Source organism: Phragmites australis, chromosome 7 (genome assembly GCF_958298935.1).
Source record: "Phragmites australis chromosome 7, lpPhrAust1.1, whole genome shotgun sequence".
Taxonomy (NCBI): domain Eukaryota; kingdom Viridiplantae; phylum Streptophyta; class Magnoliopsida; order Poales; family Poaceae; genus Phragmites; species Phragmites australis.
In genome coordinates, this window is record NC_084927.1 from 35,863,407 (window position 1) to 35,884,976 (window position 21,570).

Below are 21,570 nucleotides of genomic sequence, written 5' to 3' on the forward strand. Positions count from 1 at the left end.
GAAGAAGTTGTAGTAATTAATTGCGTGCATGGAGCAGGTAAGCTCAGAGTTAACTCAATATATTTTTAATTTATGCAGCTGTTTGATGAAATCAGTTCAATCTCAACTTTCATGTCACACAGAAAATGTAGAGCAAAAGCCAACCCTGCCTTGTTCAAGATGGCCGTAAGTTCTACTAGCAGTTAAATATACGAGCAGTTAAATGCTTCTGAATCCAGTTACGGTAACATATATATCTGAATCCAACCGAACTTGCAAGCAGTAGGGACCAACATGCTGCCTCTCCTGCTAAGGCTCAGCAACCACAGGGGAGTCTGGACTTTGGAACAGCAATCAAAAGCAGCAAACCTGCTAAGACTCAGCAGCCGCAGTTCAGTTTGGAATAGTAATCAGAAGTAGCAAACCTGCAGCTCCAGTGTAGTATTATAACTGTGTCAGGACAAGCACAAGGTAAATTAAACAGGCACCAAGTTTTGGGGAAACATCCTTCCTTAAAAAGTGACAGCCCAACCAAAACTCAAGATACAGCCATAGAGGCCTGAATTAAAGAATCACCATTAAGCTAGCATTCCTAATTATTTTTTAAGCTGTCCTTAATTGGGGAATTTGACATGTCAGTGCTCGGCAGTGGGACAAGGAGACCACTGCCTGTGTATAAATATACAAGCGCCTGAGGCCACTTCGCCTTAGGCTCGCCGCTTGCTCCCATTCTCTACTCCTACTGCTCTACTTGTCATTCAGTCGGACAAACCGTTGCATCTCGTGTTTCTTGATTTGTTTGGATAAGCGCAGAGATGAGGACTTCTGCTGTGGTCTTTGCCTCTCTTCTCCTACTACTTCTGGCTACAAGAGCACATGGTATGCTTCATGCATGGCTAATCTTCTCCTGCATTATTAGAGCTCGTTGGGGTATACCTTGGATTGATTACTGATCCGGAACACCTTTTTTCTGCATGCAGGAATCAGGCTGGACAGGCAGTTACATGAAGCAATCAACAAAAAGGTCAGTATATATATGAGCTAGTGTGTGATCCAGTTACGTCTTCCTGCAGTGTGAAACAAGATTTGCAGTTTTGCTTATTTTTGTTGTGATCTTTCTGTATCCAGCGGGGTATGGTCGATACGAAGTCCGGCGAAGCATCCATTGCTCACTCGGTGAGCAAGCACTGCACTCCAGACGGGCATTGCTCAGGTACAACGAAGCAGATGACTCCTACAGCTGTTGTCAAGGGTAGCGAAGTGATTATCAGTGCGTATGCGGCACCAAGGTTCCATGAGGATTACTATGGGCCAAGTGGCCATGAACCTAATCACCACTGAACTGTCTGAGCATAGCTGCATTATTTAACTTCTTTTATCCCCTAGTTACTCGTAGTTCTTCTCTCTTCATGCTTCATCTTGGTTTGGAGAATGTAAAGGGAGAAGCAAGCTAGCTGTAGTATGATGTTCTGCAGCTTTATCATCGTTGTTATGTACTACTTGGAATCTAGTTTCAGCACCTTCTAGTTCCGCACACAGATTTCAATCTCTCCTGCTTGATCCCTTCTTGATCCCTTCTTGATCTTCTCTGTGGATGCATGCATTTATTCACGTGCGAAACCCACGATTCCACTCTGTGGAGTAGCACAGATACCAGGATTGCAAGAAATAGGAAAACCAGCGTGTCAGTCGCCGGGACGCCGGCTAGGCATTACAGTAACATTTTACACGTCACGTGCAGTCAACTGTAACAAGTTGAAAACATTTTACACGTCACGTGCAGTCAACTGTAACAAGTTGAAAAAATATATATATATATTTGGGAACTTTTCACATCTTTTACCTTCCCACGCACCAGCTTTTTAATCTAACAGGTCGTTGTAACCTTTGATGCAGGAAAGGTTAAAAAGCCACTGACGAACGCTGAATCGGGCGCAGCGAAGCAGCAGGAGGTCAGTGTATTTGCAGGCTAGCTAACTTTCAGCCACCATCTGAACATTCTTACAGTGTCATGCACACATTTTCCGCTTCTCATGCATGTGCATGAAATTTACTGCGTGAATGTATATATATTTACAGAGCCCAACGATGAACGGTCACACGACGCCGCAAGGTCAGCACGAAGCGGAGGTGGCGAGCCACGGCTCCCAGGACGCGGCCGCGGCTACCCCGGGCGTGCCGCGGCAGCGGCAGACATACCCAGACGTCCTGGACATCGCCGGGATGGACTACTCGCCCGCCACGAGGAAGCCTCCCATTCACAACTGAACGAACGCCGACCGGCCTTCGATAAGAAAGATTAGCACGTGAGTGCTGCACGAAGTACAAGTACTCTACCTAGCTAGCAGTGCACGCGACTGGCCTATTAGCTTTGTTCGTTCATTAGTTTAGCTGCTAGTATTAGCTACTAGTGCTCCGTTCGATCCAGAGCTCTGAATAGAATAGTGCGTACAGCTAGTGACCGATACTGGACAGCATTGCAGGAAATGCTGCACCTTTTGTGACGATGATGATACTACAAAACTTGGCGTTTGTGTTTCATCTCGAGTGCCCCGCGGATGTAACATTACATTCCTGCCTGCTTGTGTTGTAACACCGCGCTTTTGACCACTTCTCCTTCCATTCATTTGACACTACTCCCATGCAGCCATGCTCTATATATTCTACCGTGTTCAGTAGCAACTAGCTAGTCACAGTTAGAGATAAATATGCTCGTAATGCTTTCCAGTTAAGAGGTGTGTGTTGGTGAGACGACAAGGAGAGATTTGTCACATGCAGCTGCGTGCTTGATTGATTAGGCGGCCGGGTGGTGGGTTAAGTTGTAGAGCAGGTGCACGCACGTACGTTCATCGCGTGATATGGGCACGCGTCCCGTACGTACGTGTGCTGTTGGGTTGTATTGGCACCGCGGGCGCGGGGGGATGGATGGATGGGGATCGCACGTTGCTGTCGCGCGCCGAGCCGTCGCTTTCCGGCCGGCGAGCCCGACGCTCGCGCGGGACAAGCGTGTGATATATGTGGGTGCGCGCGTTGCGCCGGCCGCGCGGGCGCGCCACTCCGCGGAAGGCGATGCGGTCTACGGCGTGCTGGGCTGCGAGGCTGCAGCCTTGGCGTGGTGGAGCAGCACCAGCGACGCGAAAGCCGGGCAAGATAGCGAGCCGCCGCGCACCGTGTCGACGTAAACTCGCCGCTCGCGCGCTTTGATCCTGTAAGCCACCATTACACAGTGTTGTTAAGTTGTCATGTATGCTTCCGCCACTGCAAGGGGCAGTAGAAAAGTACTGAGTTGAAGTAAACGGCACAGAGCATGATCGATGCTGTTACCACTTACCACTGTAAGTTTCTAGCGTCCTCCCTGCTCGCTACAGTGCAACTGCTCCGGCCTTCACTCCTCTGTTGCCCATGTATGCATGACGCGCGCATTGGGATGTGTACACTGCTCCAGCAGCAGGTGTAGAACCACCGGAACGCATGTATTGCGATCGATTCAGTTCTGTTCTGACGGGGCTTTTGTTTAGTGTTTTCTCCGCGCTTGGGTTTTTGTATGGTTCGATGCTGACAACCACCTGACGTTGTTGATGATTGCCTGCGTGCGTGCCGTTCTGAATTTCTGATCGATCCGAAGCGAAAACAAAAGTCACGGCAAAGGGCATCACGGAACAGGACGGATGGATACGTTTTCAGTGCACGCCCATCCTGTCCAAACATATTCTACTCGATCGGAAGACTTGAGAACCCCCTATTGACCTTTTGAACATATAAAGTGCTCAGGAAACAAACTGAAAACCAAATTGTCACCTTGAATATACTATGCCGGACCTGCAGCTGCGGATGCGCATAGAGAAATGGGTAACTCTATTAAACCATTGAGGCACTGGCTGGCCCGGCTCATTAACTTGTTGCTCAAAGTTACTTGAGAGACCATCATGGACCTGATCTCCAGATTTTCCAGCTTGTGCTTACTGGGCCGAGAAGAAGAAGAAATTTCCTTTGAATATTCGGACGCATAGTTTATCATAATCATTCATTTATGTTAAAATTTATATATGAGTGATAATTAAAATTATAAGTTAGATAAGAAAATCAATAGATATATAAGTATTAGGAAAGATGGATTGACGATTAAGATATACTGTGCGCGTGTAAAGTCGTATCGAGTTGCATTTACCGGGTCGAGAGGCATGTGTTTCTTTCTCCTCCCGTCTGTTGGGCCGAATGACTGGGCCGAGCTAGCATCGAAATGTAAGGGGAGTCCCCTGACGCTTTGGCGGTGTTGCTATTTATGGGCATGGGTGTTTTGGAGGTTGGCGACAGCAGGCCAGGAGCCTCGTCTCCGCCCGTCGCCATTTTCGAACTCCAAGATGGGAGCAAACACAGAGACGGGCAAAGGGGAGAAAAGAAGGATGCCTAAGGGACAGAATAGGATGTGAAATTCTCCAGGCGCAAGAAGAAAAAAAGGGAGCAACGCTTTTGGAGCTCGATCGATTGAACAGGAAGCGGAGGAGAGACGGCATACGCATTTTCTTCGCATGGCGCTGTTCTCGCCCTCGTCTGCCGGCGTCGCGTGTGTTGTCCTGCTCCTGTTCCTCGCCGTCGCCTCCGTTTCCGACGGTTCTTTGGAGAGCAGGCGTGCTCTATCAGGTGCTCGATGATATGTTGTTTTCACCATTAATCTCAATCCGTCTGTCGAATCTGAAATTCTGAATCCCTTTTTTTGTTTGTCACTCAAAAGTGGCTGGTGCCATGGATTCATGCAGATGAACAAGGAAAGGGCATAGTGGCTTTATGGAGGAGATCGTTGATCGAGTCACCCTTGCCCGGTGCTGCTCCTCCAGCAAACAACTCTCTCGTCTTGGTTGCCGCGAGGACTCACCGGAGCGACCCCCTCGCCAACCTCACCGCGTACAACGGCGGCTGGAACATCAGCGATCAGCATTACTGGGCAGTACGGAAAATCATATCCAATCAATCCACCTTAAAATTTTCAGCGTTCCATGTGCCCATTCTTACAATCTTCTTCTGAACCCTTTTTCTGCAGTCCGTGGCGTTCACCGCAGTTCCGCTCTCCTCGTCGCTACGCTGTGGTTGATCGGTTTCGGTGTCGTGCTGCTCGTCATCCCCTGCTGCTGCTGCTTCTGCCGAAACAAGAACAACACGTACTCGCCGGGGTGTTACTTCAGCTCATTGGCGCTTCTCATCATATTCACCGTGGCGACAATGTGATTACTCTCACCCATGTTTCAGTTCCATTTCGTCACCGTTGATTTCAGTTACTTCACCTAAGATTACGTGCTAATGATCATACTCTTTTCCTTTCCCAATCGGGGATTTCAGCGCCGGGTGTGTGATGCTACACTGTGGTCAGGAGCTATTCCACCGCAGCGCGATCAACACCGTCGACTATGTAGTCGGGCAGGGGAACCTGACGGTTGACAACCTGAGGAACTTCTCCGGCTGCTTGGCGGCGGCGAAGAACATTGGAGTGGACCAAATCTTCCTACCAGTTGATGTCCAGCAGAAGATTGATGCCATCGAGGAGAAGCTGAACTCTTCGGCGAACGAGTTCTCGACTCACGCGTTGGAGAACTCCAGGAAGATCAAGCATGTGGTGAACCGCATGTGCGTGTGACTGCTTAGCACGATTTGCAACAGCGCTTCGAGTTTTCCTGGTCCTCAGAGATTTCTAACAGCTAAGTGTAGTAACGTTCGTTCATTTTGCTGATCCTAGGCAGCAAGATTTGGTGGTCGTTGCAGCTGTAATGCTTGGCTTTGCAGTACTCGGATTCCGTAAGCATTAATCTCTGACCTGATTCTGTTTTTTGCTACCGGAGGCCTCTGATGTACTGATCTGAAGTCTGAACTCGGTTCTTTTTTTCCATTCGGCAGTGTTCTCCATACTGGGGTTGCGGTTCCTTGTCTCCCTGTAAGTAAAAAATGTTCTACCTTTACCATTCATTTCATGACTCTGTCGATGTTGTTCCCCTATCCTGAGACACTCATCTCGTACCTCTGCAGATTGGTGATCGCCGGATGGATCATTCTCGCCGTCACGATCATGTCCTCTGCTGTTTTCCTCCTCTTGCACAAGTAAGCTGACCAAAAAATTCACATGTCCGAACCCTGGACATGCAGATGCAGTATTGCAGTCAGCATTGTTCAGAACGTTCCGGCGCTGACACAATTAACGGCACCGTGCGGGGCAGCGTGATGTCGGACGCGTGCGTGGCGATGGACGAGTGGGTGACCCACCCGCAGGCGCACACGGCGCTGGACGACATCCTCCCCTGCGTCGACGTCGCGACGGCGAACGAGTCCATGTACCGGAGCCAGGAGGTGACGGCGCAGCTGGTGGCGCTCGTCAACAACGTCGTCGTCAACATCTCCAACAAGGACTTCCCGCCGGCGTTCCGGCCGCTCTACTTCAACCAGTCGGGGCCCCTGATGCCCGTGCTCTGCAACCCCTTCAACCCGGACATGAGCCCCCGCGCGTGCGCCCCCGGTGAGGTCGACTTCAACAGCGCGCCGCAGGAGTGGAAGTGGTTCGAGTGCCAGACAACGGGCCCGCCGGGGTCGGAGGTGTGCGCGACGGAAGGGCGCGTGACGGCGGCGGCGTACAGCCAGATGACGGCGGCGGCGAGCATCAGCCAGGGGCTGTACCAGTACGGCCCGTTCCTGATGCAACTGCAGGACTGCTCCTTCGTGCGAGAGACGTTCACCGGCATCACCGACAACAACTGCCCAGGGCTCGAGCGGTACAGCAGGCACGTCTACATCGGCCTGCTCGTCATCTCCGGCGCCGTGATGCTGTCTATCGTCTTCTGGATGGTGCACACGCGGCAGCGCCGGCGGCGCGCGATGTGCAAGCAGTTGTGATAGCATGGCGGCCGGCACGATCGAGCAGAGAGCGAGCGGCATCGTTCGACTGACAACCGCGGCTACTTACATGACACCTGGTATATCTGATTGACCTGTACTATAGCATGTGGCATTGTGCATCTGTAAATGAAAGTGGAAGCTGACGCATGGTTGCTCTCTTGGGTGATTATGAAAGTGGTATCATGGCCTATGTCCATATGTCTGTCATCAGCGCATGGGGAAGGAACAAAACGTGGGATGTTCACAATTCGGACGTTTGCTTACTTGTGAGCGGGGGGAAAAAATTCGGCCCGGTATATCCGGTTTACCGGAACTACCAGTGGACCTCAGTAGAAAATATTTATTATGTTTACCTGTATTTTGTTTGAATTTTTTAAATTTGTTTAGATTTTATCTAGTATGTCGGATAAATCATATTTACTGAGCTTGCGCAAGAGCCTATGCTTAGTAAGGACAATCGATCAAGAATCATGGGGCCTGGGGGCCTGTTTTGATTATGTCTAGAAACCTAGATGGTCTAACCATTGGATCATTTTTCTGAGACGATTGAGCCCCGGTGACGGTAATCGCTTAAGAATAGTGATTAATGGAAGCGACCTGTAATTGCAGATGCTCTATCTCGGTTGGTTTTCAGAATGTTCAAAGTACAATAGAGAGAAAAGGAATATTGTCATGGGTAGCAATTGCAGTATGCAAGAATCCTGTGCAAGGCTGGTGGTGTTATGGATGCTTAAGTGCGATGAGTAGGTGATTGTGACAACACTGATTGAATTTGTTTCTATCAAGCAGGACTGAGTGCGCAGGTTTGTTTCTGTTCGCTTAACAGTCTCCTTCACGCCTAACAGCTTCATCTTTTTCATTTCTACGAAACAGCATGTTTCTTAGGTCGAAGGGAAATGCTCTATCTGTGACTCGGACCGGTACTGCCATGCTCTGCATTGCTCCTCTCACTCCTGGAAATAGAAAACTACAAAGATTTAACACTTTCGTATCAAAAAAAATAATTAATACTACTAGTTATACCACTTACCGCATTTTATCTCGCAGAGGAAAGCTCTGTATCTTCAGAGTTTGCCTGTGATCTCAGTTATTAGCTGTGGAGCTATGACAAAATTAAACGCACAATTATTCAGCTCGTATAGATCGAGCACCGTCAGGCATTAGCTCGTGGCGATAGTGGGAGTACGTGACAAAAGTCACAAGCACCAACAATGCCATGCCGTGCCATTGGGCCACCGCCCGGCCTGGAGAAGCGGACGGTCCAGATCACCCGCCACTTCCACCGTTCAACAGCAGACAAACTTGTTTGGTATAGTTTCAGCTGTATAATTTTTAGAGCCGGATATTTTTAACTTTAAGAATTTGTAGAATTGAAGCCAGAAGTACACCCATATTGTTTGAGTGAGCCATCTTCTTTTCATTTTGAGTAAATTTCAAAAATCTATAATTATTTTAATATATATGGTAGAAAACTACAATTTCTAATACCTATTTTAAAAATCTGCAACTATTTTGATACAAGTTGTAAAAAATTATAAATTTCTCACCGTGAGCCACACATCATCCTCTATCCTATGTAATAGGAGGATTAACTATGAACCTATTTTTTACCAGATGATGATAGATAAGCTTACGTTGAAAAAGTTATAGTTTTTTTAATATATATCAAAATAGTTATATATTTTTAATTTTATTTTTCCATTTTAATTAAGAATAGAGACTTACACTACTTTATTTTAGCGTATAAACTCATATCTGTCAAACAGGGCCGGGCGTCCGGTCGTTTAACCACTCCCTATAACTTCACATAAACTTCAGCTTCTCACACGATCGCCAGTGCCCAGTGCACACAGCGGTAGAGTGGCAGAACCAAGCGAAACCATTCGGCCGCGGCGCGCGCGCGGGACGGCGGCGGGCATGGACTGGCACGCGTGGCTCTCGGGAGCGCGGCTGGAGCCGGCGATGGTGTACGAGTACGCGTTGGTGTTCGCGCGCAACGAGCTGGAGGCGGACGACGTGGCCTTCTTGGACCACGAGATCCTCCACAGCATGGGCATCTCCGTTGCCAAGCACCGCCTCGAGATCCTCAAGCTCACCTGGCGCGACCGCGGCCTCGGCCGCGGCCGCGGACGCTCGTCACACTCCCCGCCCGCGCTGTCCCGCCTCCTCGACCGCGTCGCCAGGTACGTGCGCTCGCTCGTGCGCCGCGAGGAGTCCACGGCGCTCGTGCTCGTCCCGTGCCAGCAGCAGCCCGACGACCTCGCGGGCGGCTCGAAGCGCCGTGGCAAGAAGGCGCTGAGGAGGGCCAAGTCCGAGCCCAAGGGGTCCACGCCGAGAGCCACCATCGGCGGGAGGGGCGCCGCGGCGGTGCACGCTATGAGGGACGTGGAGAACGGCGCCGGCGCCGGCGATGACGTCGACGGGATGGTCAGGTGGGACCGCTTGTTCCAGGACCTGAAGCCCAACTGACGTCATGATCAAGTGTTGCATGGAGGAGCAGTCTTACTGTGCTATGTGCTTGCGTTTGACAGCGAACAAGTATAGTGTTGTTGTGCTCTACTACATAGTTCTGCTTCTGTTGATTCTATCGGACGCTTTGTTTGCTTTGCTTTTGTCGTCTGATGGCTCGCCTTTAGGTTGTTGCTGTACAATAAACACGGTGATTTCTGCTTCTGTGCTTTTGCACAAACAAGACTGCGCTGCGATCTTCCTCCAAAATAAATTGCTCTGATTTTTTCCCGAAACGAATGCTCTGCAATTTTCCTTAAAGAAACCAAAAAATGATCTGCAGTTCCAATCGGATGTGTTAGTATTTGTGAATTTGTTATAGGTTCTTTTATAACGAGCTATTTCTATAGTAGAAGTTGATTTCAATGTTGGGTCCAATACTGACTTGGGGGGGGGGGGGGCGGGTTGCTCACCAGCTCAGATGTAGTAGTTACGCGAAGTCGTAGTTAGGTGCGGCATTTGGTAGCAACAGTGCACCAGTACGTGCTACCTCGCCTGATTGGTACACATTGAGCAACTGTATGCAGTAATGCATGGCAGAAACAAAATAACATACCCGATACTAGTCGAGGTCTTATTGGTCTTGCAAGGCTTCAGTGCTCTGCTTCACGAACAACAGCCTGCTATGTGTTGTGTGCAATGTAACTTCCAAAGAACGTTACTCATCAACCAGTATTCAGTACCGTTGTACGAGAGAGAAGCAACTGCATCCAACCAAGCAACCGTACGATAGTTCATATCCTTAAGAAAAAATGGTACCGACATTATTGCAGTGGTATAATTTTTTCAACCGATATAAACAGCTGCCTATGACACCTAACGAATTTAACAGACGCAAAAAGGGTTAAAAGTCTCAATGTGTCCATGATGTAATTAATTTGTGCTTGAACCAGCATGTAGGAGACGCACGTGAGAAAGTTCCCACACAGAGATGGATCCAGTATAGTACTATATGAACTTCTCTCATCAATGCTGCTGCATCCAAACTCCAATGTTCAATATATAGTAGGGCACAATCATGCACTGTCTTCAGCCTTTTTTGTAAGCAAATTTAGCTGGTATGAGTGATCTTACCCACATAAAACTGGTAAGGACTAAGGATATATATGCAATTTTAACCCAACTAAGGTTAAACCATGAATTGTACATTGTTGACACTTTATAGGGATCGAATGGAAATAAAAGAAAGGGCATGCCAAATAGCTTATTTCAGATGGGGTATCAGTCTACCACTACTATATTCATGAAGTTTACACACAAATATATATATATATGCTACTGCCTCCGGTTATAAATACTTGTCGCTTTAATAAAGATATAGTCAAACTTTTAAAACTTTGACCGTCAATAACTTCTATATTGACTTCTAAATATTTAGTTTAAAAACATAAAAATTACACATATAGATTTGTCTTGAAAAATACTTTTATAATATTATATTGTTATTAGATATTATAAGAATATTTCAATAGAAAATAATAATCAAAGTTGAAGTCAAAATCGATAAGTATTTATGACCGGAGGGAGTATATCATAATAACCACAAGTACAGAACACGAACTTTGCTGAAGAGCAGATTTGCGTAAGGAGATTTTGATTTTGTTAGACTAGTAAAAAAAAGCTTCAACACAGTGATAACAAGGTACGAAGGATTCCAAGATTAGTTGCAAGAAAATCATTGCAGAAAAACATAAACACAAGAACACAGAACAACAGCTATACTAAACTGGAAAGGCAAATGAAATTGCATCGCAAAGGTGCAACTTTACTGTCTATACTGAAAGTGATAAAACAAAGCAGGAAACATGGAAATGAGTACAGAAAATACGACACGCCAAAATTAAATGTAAATCATCCTAAGTAGTTTATTATAGCAAATGGTGAAATGCTAAGCAGGAAGAATAAATTGCTCCTGGAACTATAAGGACAGTCTAATTTTGTTGTTATTCAAGAAATGATGAATAACTAACAGAATCGGCGGAACCGAAGTCCTGACGATGGAGTTGGCTAGTCAAGTTATCCGAGAATAGTAGAGCAGTAGATAAAAACAGCTCCGTCAGAAGCTTACACTAGTTACATACTTACATTAGCAGTTCACATGATGCTGGGGAATACAAACTACTACTATATACACTCCGTAAAACTTAAGCAAACGCAAGCTGCTCACTGATTGCGGCTTACCAAGCTCAAGTGTGCAGCAAGAACATCCCTGATTCTCCCCCCTTCCTTGTCTTTCTCCCCCTCAAAGTCCACAAACAAATCGGCATTGGCATCCCCCTGAATCTCCTCAGGCATTGGCTCGCCGCACTTGACGAGAAAATTGTGGAGCAGGCAACCAGCAACCACAACGTAAGGCAGTGCCTCTTGGCACTCACCCTTCCAGCATTCCCCTAGAAGCCGCCACCTTGCCCGCACATGGCCAAAGGTATTCTTCATCACCTGCATCCCGTGCGCGTGCACATGGTTAAAGATGTTCTCTTTGGATAAATCATCAGTGGCACCCATTTCCTTGTACGGTGTCACAAGCCAGGGGAGCAGCGGGCAGCAAGCAGGACCCAAGAAATAGCGCGGCACCGAGCCACCAATGAGCTCGCCTTGAGGAGCATTGGCGAGCACAATAGATTGGGAGGTGCACAGCTTCGTCCGCGGGAGGATCTCCGCCGGCGCCATGGACGGGTCCCACCCGACTGAGACGTCAAGGAAGCGGCCGTCGGCGTCGACTAGCGCCTGCGCGATGACGGCGTCCCCGAACAGCGCGTACCCGAGCGCGCCGCAGCAGTTGGGCAGGGAGAGAGCGCAGAACCCCGGGACTGCGCGGGAGATGCGGTCGGGAGCGCCGAGGTCGAGCAGCACGGCGAGACGGTCGGCGATCGCGCGGCAGACCTCGTAGAATGCGAGGGCAACGACGGCGGGGGACGGGAGACCGAACCGGCGCGCCACGGCACGCGCGGGCGCGGCGTGGGCGAGGCGGAACAGCGCGGCGCCTAGCTTGTGGTCCGGCGGGAGCGCGAGAGACGAGAAGGAGGAGGAGGAGGAGAAGTCGGGGGCGGGGAGCTCGAGGGAGTGGAGGAGCTGGAAGAATGCGGGTTTGGACATGCGGAATGCGTCGCGCCAAGTCGAGTCCGAGAGCGAGGGGGAGGAGAGGAGGCGGAGGAACCAGGAGGAGGGGAGCGGCGGCGACGCCGTGGGTGGCGACAGCGAGAGGGAGGTGAGCGTGAGCGTCTGGAGATGGAGCGGCAGCAGCGCAAGGAGCCGGGACACGGCGCGCGCTGCGGAGAGGAGGAGCGGGTCGAGCGCCAGCGTCTGGGACGGGAGCAGCAGAAGGTCGCGGTCGGACGCGAACCGCAGCGCCAGGGTTACGGACGAGGCGAGCAGCGCCAGCAGCGACGTCAGCTGCGGCGGCGACTGGGGAGCCGGTGGCGGCGGTCGCGGGGGCGACGACGGCGCGGGAATGGGTGCGCGGCGGGAGCGCTTGCGGCCGGAGGCGACCATCCTCGGGAAGCGCGCGCCGCGCGGAGTGGGAGGCGGTGGTGGTTGTTTTTCTTTTCGGGTTTCGGGGAGCTGGGCGGTAGTGATGGCGACGGCGACAGGTGAGAGTGGGAACAGTGGACTCGCTGGAGTGCGCGAGCTCGTTGGGTCAAGCAGATGGAGATGGGTTCCCCCTCTCCTCGGGCTTGACGACGACATAGGCTTTTGCAGTTTTGCTGCTTGCGGGGGCAGTGGGAAACGAGTTTTTTTTTATATATCTTTTTTAAATAAATAGATTTGCAGATTTACAAAATAACCATCTACCACGTCCTAAAATACCACTATAACACTGTCATCCTTTATTAACCCCGCGCCCGCCGTCCTTACCACCTTCTCAGAGGGTGAAACTTGCATCACATCCACCACTCTTACCATCCACTGAGAGAGCAGTTAGTTCCCTTACTACTCTTTCAGGGATGGTTAGCGGCCGCCTCCGTCCCCCTCTACTATTATATAATAGCCGAAAATTAGTCAAATGCCCATTATAATTTGGAAAAAACAGAAAGAAAGATGAGAGGAGAGGAAAGGAGGGAGAGAAGACGAAGGGGAGACAACGTGACGAAGCTCTACTGTTTTTGATCTTTAGATTTTGGATCTCGTTGTTTGGTAATTTTTTTAGACTTATATTTTTATTAGTAATTAAAGCATTATTAGATGTAGGGTTTAGCGATATAATAATAGTTACATTATATGCGACTTATGTTTTAGAAAGGTAGTATATGCTATATTTTGTAGTATATTATAAAGATCAATTTCGATATGGTACGATACAACGAACGTCGGGAGTACGAGTAATAATAGAAGGAACTATAGCTGAAGCGGCAGGAAGAGCAGTGCATAAGAAAAGCATCGCAGGACCATACCGCGGTTCAAGCACGCAAAAGCAGAGAGGGAAAAAAAGCGAGACAGAACCCCTCGCGCTAAGACGTTTAGCCCCGATGTCATGAGAAAAGGTAAATATCATAGGTGCACTTAGTAGAGAGCATCTAATGTAACCCGGTATATTTTCACTCCCTAAGATATATTAGAATTAGCAACAACGCGCTATTAGGTTGGTCTTTAGACGTATCGTACATGCCATCATTTGTGTTATTTGTCGTATCTTTATGGTTAGAATCCCATTTAATATTTGTCACTGTACGTCCCATATAATATTTGTCACCGTATGTAACTCCTGACGGGTAATAGGCTAATAGTGCTTCACATATATAATTGTTCAAAAAATTAGATTTTGTATTCTCCCAATAATATTTCACTAAAAAAATTACTCATACAATTTTACATCAAATAAATAAACAAATATCGACAAATTTACATCAATCCAAAATTTCTAAAAAGTAACTACTCCGTGATGCCGTTTTGACCACTTTTTGACCGTTTCGATCCAAAATTTCCAACATATCGATGACTAATATTTTTCACCAAATAAATGTGCACTATACTTCAAATTAACGTATACAAAAATTAAATGAAAAAAACAAATTTCCCCACTACCCTCTAAAAGAGCGGCAAGGGGTTACTCGCCCTCTCAAAGGGCGGTAAGGTACTACTCACCCTCTGAGAAAGCGATAAGGGTGAGAGTGCTACCGTGACATCCTTAATGCTCTCTAAAAGTGACGTGGCCTTTTTATGGACGATATGCTTCTATTTCTACAAATTTTGTGGTCAAAAATCTATTTATTTTTAAAAAAATTATATAAAAAAAACTCGTGGGAAACGGGGTGCTTTCTCGGGAGACGGGATCGCTGCCACGTCGTTGTGTTGTAATGACTTATGGACACGCAGTTAATTTGCAGTAATTTCGTGTCAGGAGTCAGGTTGAGTCGGGTTTCATGCGGGCTGATGAGATGCCTAGTTTGATTCGAGTTGGGCCGGATGTCGCTAGCGGAGATTCGGCCCTGGTGCCGAACTGAGTACTGAACCAGTTAATTTTTTGAGCGTTAGATTATAACATCCTGTATATTATAATTTATTTTAAAAAAAAATCATGATCATTTTAATAGTGTTTTAATTTTTTAGCATTAGAGCATTGTATTTTATTTTATATTTACAGAGTATAAAATTGCAAAAGAATAAGTTTTTTTTAATAAGGCAAGAGTTCTGCAGATTTCATTGTAAAGCAAAGAACAAGTTTTTATAAGTTCTTGCCCCGATGCGAACTGAGCTACTGAGCTCAGCTAGATTGGTAAGTCCTCCTTACGCACCGGGACTTGCTTCTAAAATACTTCCTCCGATTATAAATATAGGTTATTTTAAACTTGTATATAAGGATTAAAAAAGTAGATCTAATGATCTTATTGTTCTTTATTTATTTTGCATTGAAAAATATAATTCATTCATTTGTGAGAATGATAGTATTTATTAAATAAGGGTAAGACGAGAAAAAAATAAATATATATATATAGAAGTTCAAAAGTAATTTATATTTAAAGAATAGTTGAGAAAGCTAAAACGACCTATATTTATAATTAGAGGGAGTATTTTTTTTACAGCCTCGAGCATCTTTGAACCATAATGAAAGAATGACGTGCTATCGCAAACAGAGTTTAAAATTTTATGAATCTCTTTAATAAATATATGTTATAAGTTTGACGTACGTTTTAATGTGTGTATAGGACGTTTGGAGGCTTTAAAAAAACTTCTTGCCCCGATCGTCTAGCAAACCGAACGTCACAACCTAGTGGGCAATTACATAACCGATCCTTATTCTATTGCATATTCTCTTGAGTTTCAATCTACAACCAAACAAATTTCACACCCTAAATTCGATAAATAATCGGTAGAAAATAGATGTAACTTGGCACCATCCCAGATTCACTAGAAAGTCTTCAATAAATACAAAGTAAAAAAAAAACCGTATCATGTTGTACTATATAAATGTGATATATCAACTCAAATTTAAATCGTGAATAAAACCCATATAAATCTGCAACAAATCTCACATCCGCTACAAGTCTATCTCAACTTGTTGACCGGCATGTATTTTATATCTCAACTCAAAAAATACAGACATTCTTTTATTAAAAAAATATCTCAACTCAAAACTGAAGATAATTCTTTATCTAAAAAAATCTCTAAACTCAAAAGTGAAATCACAATAAATTGGCAATAAATCTGTCCCGGATGCAGGGTCTATCCGAACGGGTCGGTCAAATCCCAAACAGGGTCTAGCTTCTGTTTGCGTAACAAGTAACAACCCCCCCCCCCCGGTTGCTATGGATCGGGATCCTCTGCAGTTGCCACTGGCAACTGCAGAGAGGCTACTGTAGCCACAGTACAGTGCATTTAGGTCTGCTCTGAGCCGTTGATTTAATGGTGGATGCATCAGATTCGTATGCTACAGTGTCTCTACAGTATTGTGCTACAGTACCAAACCGCCTGTACGCAGAACAGATTACTGTTGCTACAGTAATGAATGATTAACTAATGCGCAGCACTGTAGCACCAGACTCATTTTACTGTGCAAACAGTGATCCTCTGCATTAATGATGTATTAATGCAGAGAATCCGGGTCCGGTTGCTATCCACCGGCACCAAAACCATCGAACGACCCAAAAACTTGAGCCAAAACCCCAATTCCGATGACTCCGATGGCGTCCGGTGAGGCCTCCGCGCCGCTGGCGGATCGAATTCGGGTGGTCGGCGCGTGGGCCGGCGCCCTGGAGGTGGACCTGGGCGCCTGGACGGTGCCGATTCTGCGGGCCGAGGTGGCGCGGTGGGCGGGGGACGTGGAGCCCGACCGCGTCAGCCTCATCTTCGGCGGCCGCGTGCTCAAGGACGATCCCCCCGCGTCGCTGCAGCAGGCCGGACTCAAGGACAACGCCAAGGTGCTCTCCACCGTCACCTCCCCCGATCGCGGCAAGGAAATCGCCGCCGCGGCTGCCGCGGCGAAGGCCGAGGAGGAGCACGCCAGTAGGCTTGTCAGGCTCTGGTTAGAATCGCTTCGCTCCTTTTGATCAAACCTTTGAGGGCTTTTGTGGATTTTTAGGTTTCCGCTCCCTTGTTTGGAGCTAAAATTACAGCCATAGCGGATTGGATTCCACGTGGCAGACTAAAATAAGGAAACATGATGAGTTTTCTTCTCTGATTACATACCGTAACTGCGAAAAATATTTTGCTTTGTTCATGGTTAGGGTATTGAATGTAGTAGCAATGAATTATTAATTCGATGGTGATTTATACACCCACGATTGTTTGTATGGTTTTGTGATTGGAAAAACAGGAAGGCCATAATTAGGTAAAAAACCCATGCGTTCCTCAATATAGATCATAATGCATACTTCGTAATTTGGAAAATTCAGTATTGCAATCAATAACTTCACACGAGGCACATGAGGTGCAGGATAAAGCTGAGAGTTTGTTTGCTTAAATTGTGTACCTTGATTGAATACAGGAATGGCACACACTTACCCGGATTGACCACTAAGATACACTGAATTCTCTAGGAACTTGCGATCTCTTTTATTTGATGATCACCAATCAGTATGATGGTTTTGTAGGGATGCTGCAAAAGCTTTTTCTCAAAGGCATACGGATGGCACCTTCCTTGAAGAAGAAGACTACAACTTGGATCTTGAGGATCAAAGTGGCCAGAAAGTGATGTTTGGATCTGTAGATGATATGAAGTAACAGAGTAAATTTTCTGTTCAAGGTTTTTTGTCAGATGATTACGCTATTTTAACACCATCATCCATGGTATTTGTAGGGCTTTGAAGATGGCTCTAATGCTTCATCAAAAATCCAAAACTCTTATGAAGAAGGAAATGTATAAGGAAGCACTAGATGTGTTAGTAATGGCTGAGGTATGCTGCCTTTTACTGCTCTGCCATGCTTCCTTGCACCCCGGGTACCTGATTTATGTGATTACACTGTATTCTTCCCACTGCAAGAAACACGTGCAGCTTTCTAACTGCTATGAGTTGGCATGCTTTGTATGCAACTAAATAGCTCTACATTGACCAAATCTTCATTGTGTTAACAGGAAGCTTTCTCCCTTTGTGATGCAAAACTTATTGAGGTAACTTGAATAGTGAAGAATATTCTTACATGTGGCTGTATCAAAGTGGGTGCTGAAATTTTTTACTTGCACTTGGTACATGTTCTGCAGAGGGTTGATAATGTGCCAATGCTTCAACTGGATATAGTCTGGTGCTATTTTGCGCTTCGTGATGTATCACGCTTAGAAGTCGCAGGGACTCGCCTCGAAAAAGCACGGTTAGGATTTGAACGTTCCCATGGTAAAGATTGCACTCGCTTCAGATTACTCCAGGCTGGCCGTCAAGCAGATCTTGCTATGTGAGACTTTACTTTTTTCTTCTTCCCCTTCCTGAATTATATGTTGGTAATGGATCATGGTTATTTTCAATGAGAAGTGAGAGACTGCCGGCTTAGACACAAACATATGTAGATGTTAAGCAAAAAGTTTGTGGGGGATGAATGGAAGACCCTATCCTGTACTTTTAAAAAAAGGGAAAAGGGGCCAATAGAGGGAAAGAGCTATGGAAATTAGATTTTTTTCCTTTAAAAAAACAGACTGAGAATGTTTCAGCCTCTTTTAGGGTGGTTCTTTAAGCGTAATATCCTGTGGAGCATTCTAGAGTTGATTTATGTTGGTTCCTAATATGCCTATTTTTTGCATGTGTAATAGTTATGTAAGGCTGGAGCTTTTGGAAGGAGTGGTTGCATATCATAATGGTAATACTGAAAAGGCGCGTGGATCTCTCAGTTCTGCGCAAGCTAAATACCTGCAGGTATATTCTGTTGATTTTTTTCCTTTTTTTTGTTTTGCCATTTTTTTTAATTTTCTGCAGTCTGCACCTTAGTGCTTTAGGCCTGTTTGGGTTTGAGCTTCTACTTTTAGCTTTTTTGAAAAACTGCTTTTAGATTTTAGTTGTTGGCTTTTACAATAAATTTTTAACTTCTTAGCACACCACTTCTTAGAAAAACTACTCTCAGTTAACTTTTCAGCTTCTAATTCATTTCCTTAGAAGTAGGTTTCTGGCTTCTCTATAAGTCACTTTTCAGCAATCCCGTTTGTTTGAGCTTCTAGCTTCTAATAGCAGAAAAGCCAGAAGCAAAAGTCCAAACAAACAGGCACTTAGCATCATTGCATGTTCTGCCAACCAATGTCACCCTTATATTTTGCTAAATGCATATGAAATTAGCTTCAAGTACCAGATGAAGCTATATCAATCTTAATGGACATGGGCTATGAAGCACCAGCTGCAAAAAGAGCACTAAAGATGACTGGCTATGATATTCAATCATCTGTTGATCTCTTATGTGAAGAGCGTGCCAAGAAAGTTCGTAGAAGAGAGGAGGATAGGGAGACACAAAGAAACATCATGTGATCGTCTCATCAAACAGTTTCCTCTCCCTTTTTTTTCTCTTTCTTTGCTCTTTTTTCCTGAGGTGTGAGAACTTTTCTTGGTGTCATCCCAGGGAACAAAAGAAATATGGTAAAACACCCATGAACAAGGCAGTTGACATGCAGAAGCTGAAAGGCTTGACTACTATTGGGTAAGCATGTTGGTCTTACTACATTATCTCTACTGAATTGCCATTGGGCCGATACCTGGAAAACCAGGATGTATGATGGCCAAACAAGAGGCTTCCAGTCAGTCAGTAAATCTAAAAGTAATAAAAAATATATAAGTGCCTTAAAAAGGTCACCACAATGCTTAATGCATCCTAAAACGACCTCAGCTTGTCGATTAGATTGCGTGTGGTCAGATTAATTTAATTGAACATTCGCTTGATGTCTGGTCTTTGCAAACAATATCAGTTAATCAAATGCAGTTTTTTTTAGTTATTACAGAAGAATGGTATTCGGTATATGTTTGTGACGGAAAGGTAGTAAAAATTTAATTTTATTGGCATATAACTATTGTTGGTTAGCATTTTACAATAGCTAACGTTGTTTTTTTTCTCCAAAAGCATTTTTTTGCAACATTATTTTTAGTTAGTTACTTAAACGTTACAATAATTTTTCCTTGTTCCATTTGATCTAATGTAACATGTTTTGTACCAACCTTAGACTAGAATTCTATAGATAGTTTTAGGACATATATTCCTTGTCCCCACATTATCTTCTTAAATTTTAGTACTGATGTTGGATACAAGGTGAAATAAGTTCCAGCTGTTTGCGCGTGATGGCACTAATTTTACATTACCATTGATTTATGCTTCTGTACTGAGTATTTGTAACTGACCAGTTTTAACTTTTAAGGTTTGAGAAGTATCTTGCTGCAGAAGCACTCCGCATAAATGAAAATGATGCTGAAAAAGCCTTAGATCTTTTGACAAATCCCGAGCAAAACTGCATCCTGCAAGTATGCCTTCTTTGTACCCATTTGCTTTGGTACTCTTACCAAGCTGCCCTGCAGTTATTACCACTTCTCTTCACTCGCAGAGGAAAATTGAGGCAAGGAGGAACCGGCAGTCATTTCGTGGTATGTATGGATTAACACATCAGTACTCTTCGAAATTGAGTGGCCTCAAATGAATTGGAGTAATGAACTTTCACCCCCTTTTTGCTCTCTTCTTTCCTGCTAGGGTTGGGTGCAGGATCATCGAGCTCCAGGGCAGCTGCTGCCATGACTGCTCCAACAATCAACAATTCACAGGCTTCCGTTAACTCTCCTCCACATGCTGCGGCTGGACATGCTCCACCACATGCCGCAGATGGGAACCCTCCAGAGGAAAATGATGCGCAGTTTGTGAACAATGAAGAGGCCGTGAACAATGATGAAGAAGCAAACTCTCATCCAGTTTCAGTCAGAGACGTGTCGATGGAAAATGAGCTTGCCCATGAACTGACGGGGGATGCCTTAGATGACTATGATATTGACGTCAGTAACGAAGGACAGGCTATAGCAGAGTACATGAGCTTATTGGAGTCTGCTGCTCGTTCTTGATGTGCAAAGATATACTCTACTAGATAGGTCTCTCAAGGGTCAGAAGGAAAATACGGCTAGTCTCAGATTGAGAGTTTGACTTAGTAGGGTAGATTTGTACATAATGCTACCCTTATGAATTATGATGCTTGGAAATATAATACTTTTGTGTGGAAGTAGTCTCTCAAGCTCATGGATTTCAGCTTTATTTCTGATACACGCCACTGCAAATTTCCTTGGTTTGCAAAATGCCATCGGATGCCTCACCGACATGCGGGGGACCGACATGTCTGCCTCCTAAAAGATGTCAGTTTTCAAAATCACATCGTTTGGAGTGGGGTTTTCTCAACTGAATCTTTAGTTGGACAAATGTGGCAGTTTTTAAAATCACATCGTTTCTAGTGGTGTTTTCTGCACTTCGTTCTTAGAGCATCTCCAAGACTCTCTAAAACTCACTCCCTATATCCCCATATAGGGAGCATTCTCAATAAATTTCACTCCCTATATTGCTACTCTTTCCAGTAGATTCTCTATACTCCAATCCCTATATTCCAATAGGTCCCTTTCCTATCTCACCAACAGGTGGACCCCGACCGTCAGCTCCATCTCTTCCGAACTGTTCATCTGCGTTGCCATCTGATTAGCCGATCTGTCTGGGATTGCGTCGAATCTTCGGCTGCGCCGCCGCTCACCGTTCACACAGCGGCTCACCTTCGCGAACACGAACGTGTTGAGCAGTCACGGTAGTGCGCAGGCGATCAACCAGATGACCGACACAAGCACC

General features: G+C 45.8%; 4 protein-coding genes and 1 pseudogene across 4 annotated transcripts; 4 read left to right on the top strand and 1 right to left on the bottom strand.

The window, feature by feature from the left end:
- Positions 1 to 699: 699 nt before the first annotated feature.
- On the top strand, positions 700 to 2,247 carry LOC133925634 (uncharacterized). The gene is made up of 5 exons (XM_062371494.1): positions 700 to 858; positions 960 to 1,003; positions 1,108 to 1,192; positions 1,876 to 1,931; positions 2,059 to 2,247. The coding sequence occupies exons 1-5, from the start codon at positions 795 to 797 to the stop codon at positions 2,245 to 2,247; spliced, it is 438 nt and encodes a 145-aa protein (XP_062227478.1). The 5' UTR covers positions 700 to 794.
- A 2,261-nt stretch (positions 2,248 to 4,508) lies between these two features.
- On the top strand, positions 4,509 to 6,852 carry LOC133923678 (uncharacterized; annotated as a pseudogene).
- A 1,816-nt stretch (positions 6,853 to 8,668) lies between these two features.
- Positions 8,669 to 9,528, top strand: LOC133923680 (uncharacterized). Its single transcript, XM_062368967.1, has one exon. The coding sequence runs from the start codon at positions 8,773 to 8,775 to the stop codon at positions 9,322 to 9,324; it is 552 nt and encodes a 183-aa protein (XP_062224951.1). The 5' UTR covers positions 8,669 to 8,772; the 3' UTR covers positions 9,325 to 9,528.
- A 1,910-nt stretch (positions 9,529 to 11,438) lies between these two features.
- On the bottom strand, positions 11,439 to 13,022 carry LOC133923681 (protein ANTAGONIST OF LIKE HETEROCHROMATIN PROTEIN 1-like). Its single transcript, XM_062368968.1, has one exon. The coding sequence runs from the start codon at positions 12,853 to 12,855 to the stop codon at positions 11,527 to 11,529; it is 1,329 nt and encodes a 442-aa protein (XP_062224952.1). The 5' UTR covers positions 12,856 to 13,022; the 3' UTR covers positions 11,439 to 11,526.
- Positions 13,023 to 16,410: 3,388 nt separating this feature from the next.
- On the top strand, positions 16,411 to 20,962 carry LOC133925097 (uncharacterized). Its single transcript, XM_062370933.1, has 11 exons — positions 16,411 to 16,822; positions 17,391 to 17,516; positions 17,597 to 17,693; positions 17,873 to 17,908; positions 17,999 to 18,186; positions 18,539 to 18,641; positions 19,056 to 19,237; positions 19,333 to 19,410; positions 20,120 to 20,222; positions 20,303 to 20,342; positions 20,446 to 20,962. The coding sequence occupies exons 1-11, from the start codon at positions 16,473 to 16,475 to the stop codon at positions 20,805 to 20,807; spliced, it is 1,665 nt and encodes a 554-aa protein (XP_062226917.1). The 5' UTR covers positions 16,411 to 16,472; the 3' UTR covers positions 20,808 to 20,962.
- The last annotated feature ends 608 nt before the right edge of the window (positions 20,963 to 21,570 follow it).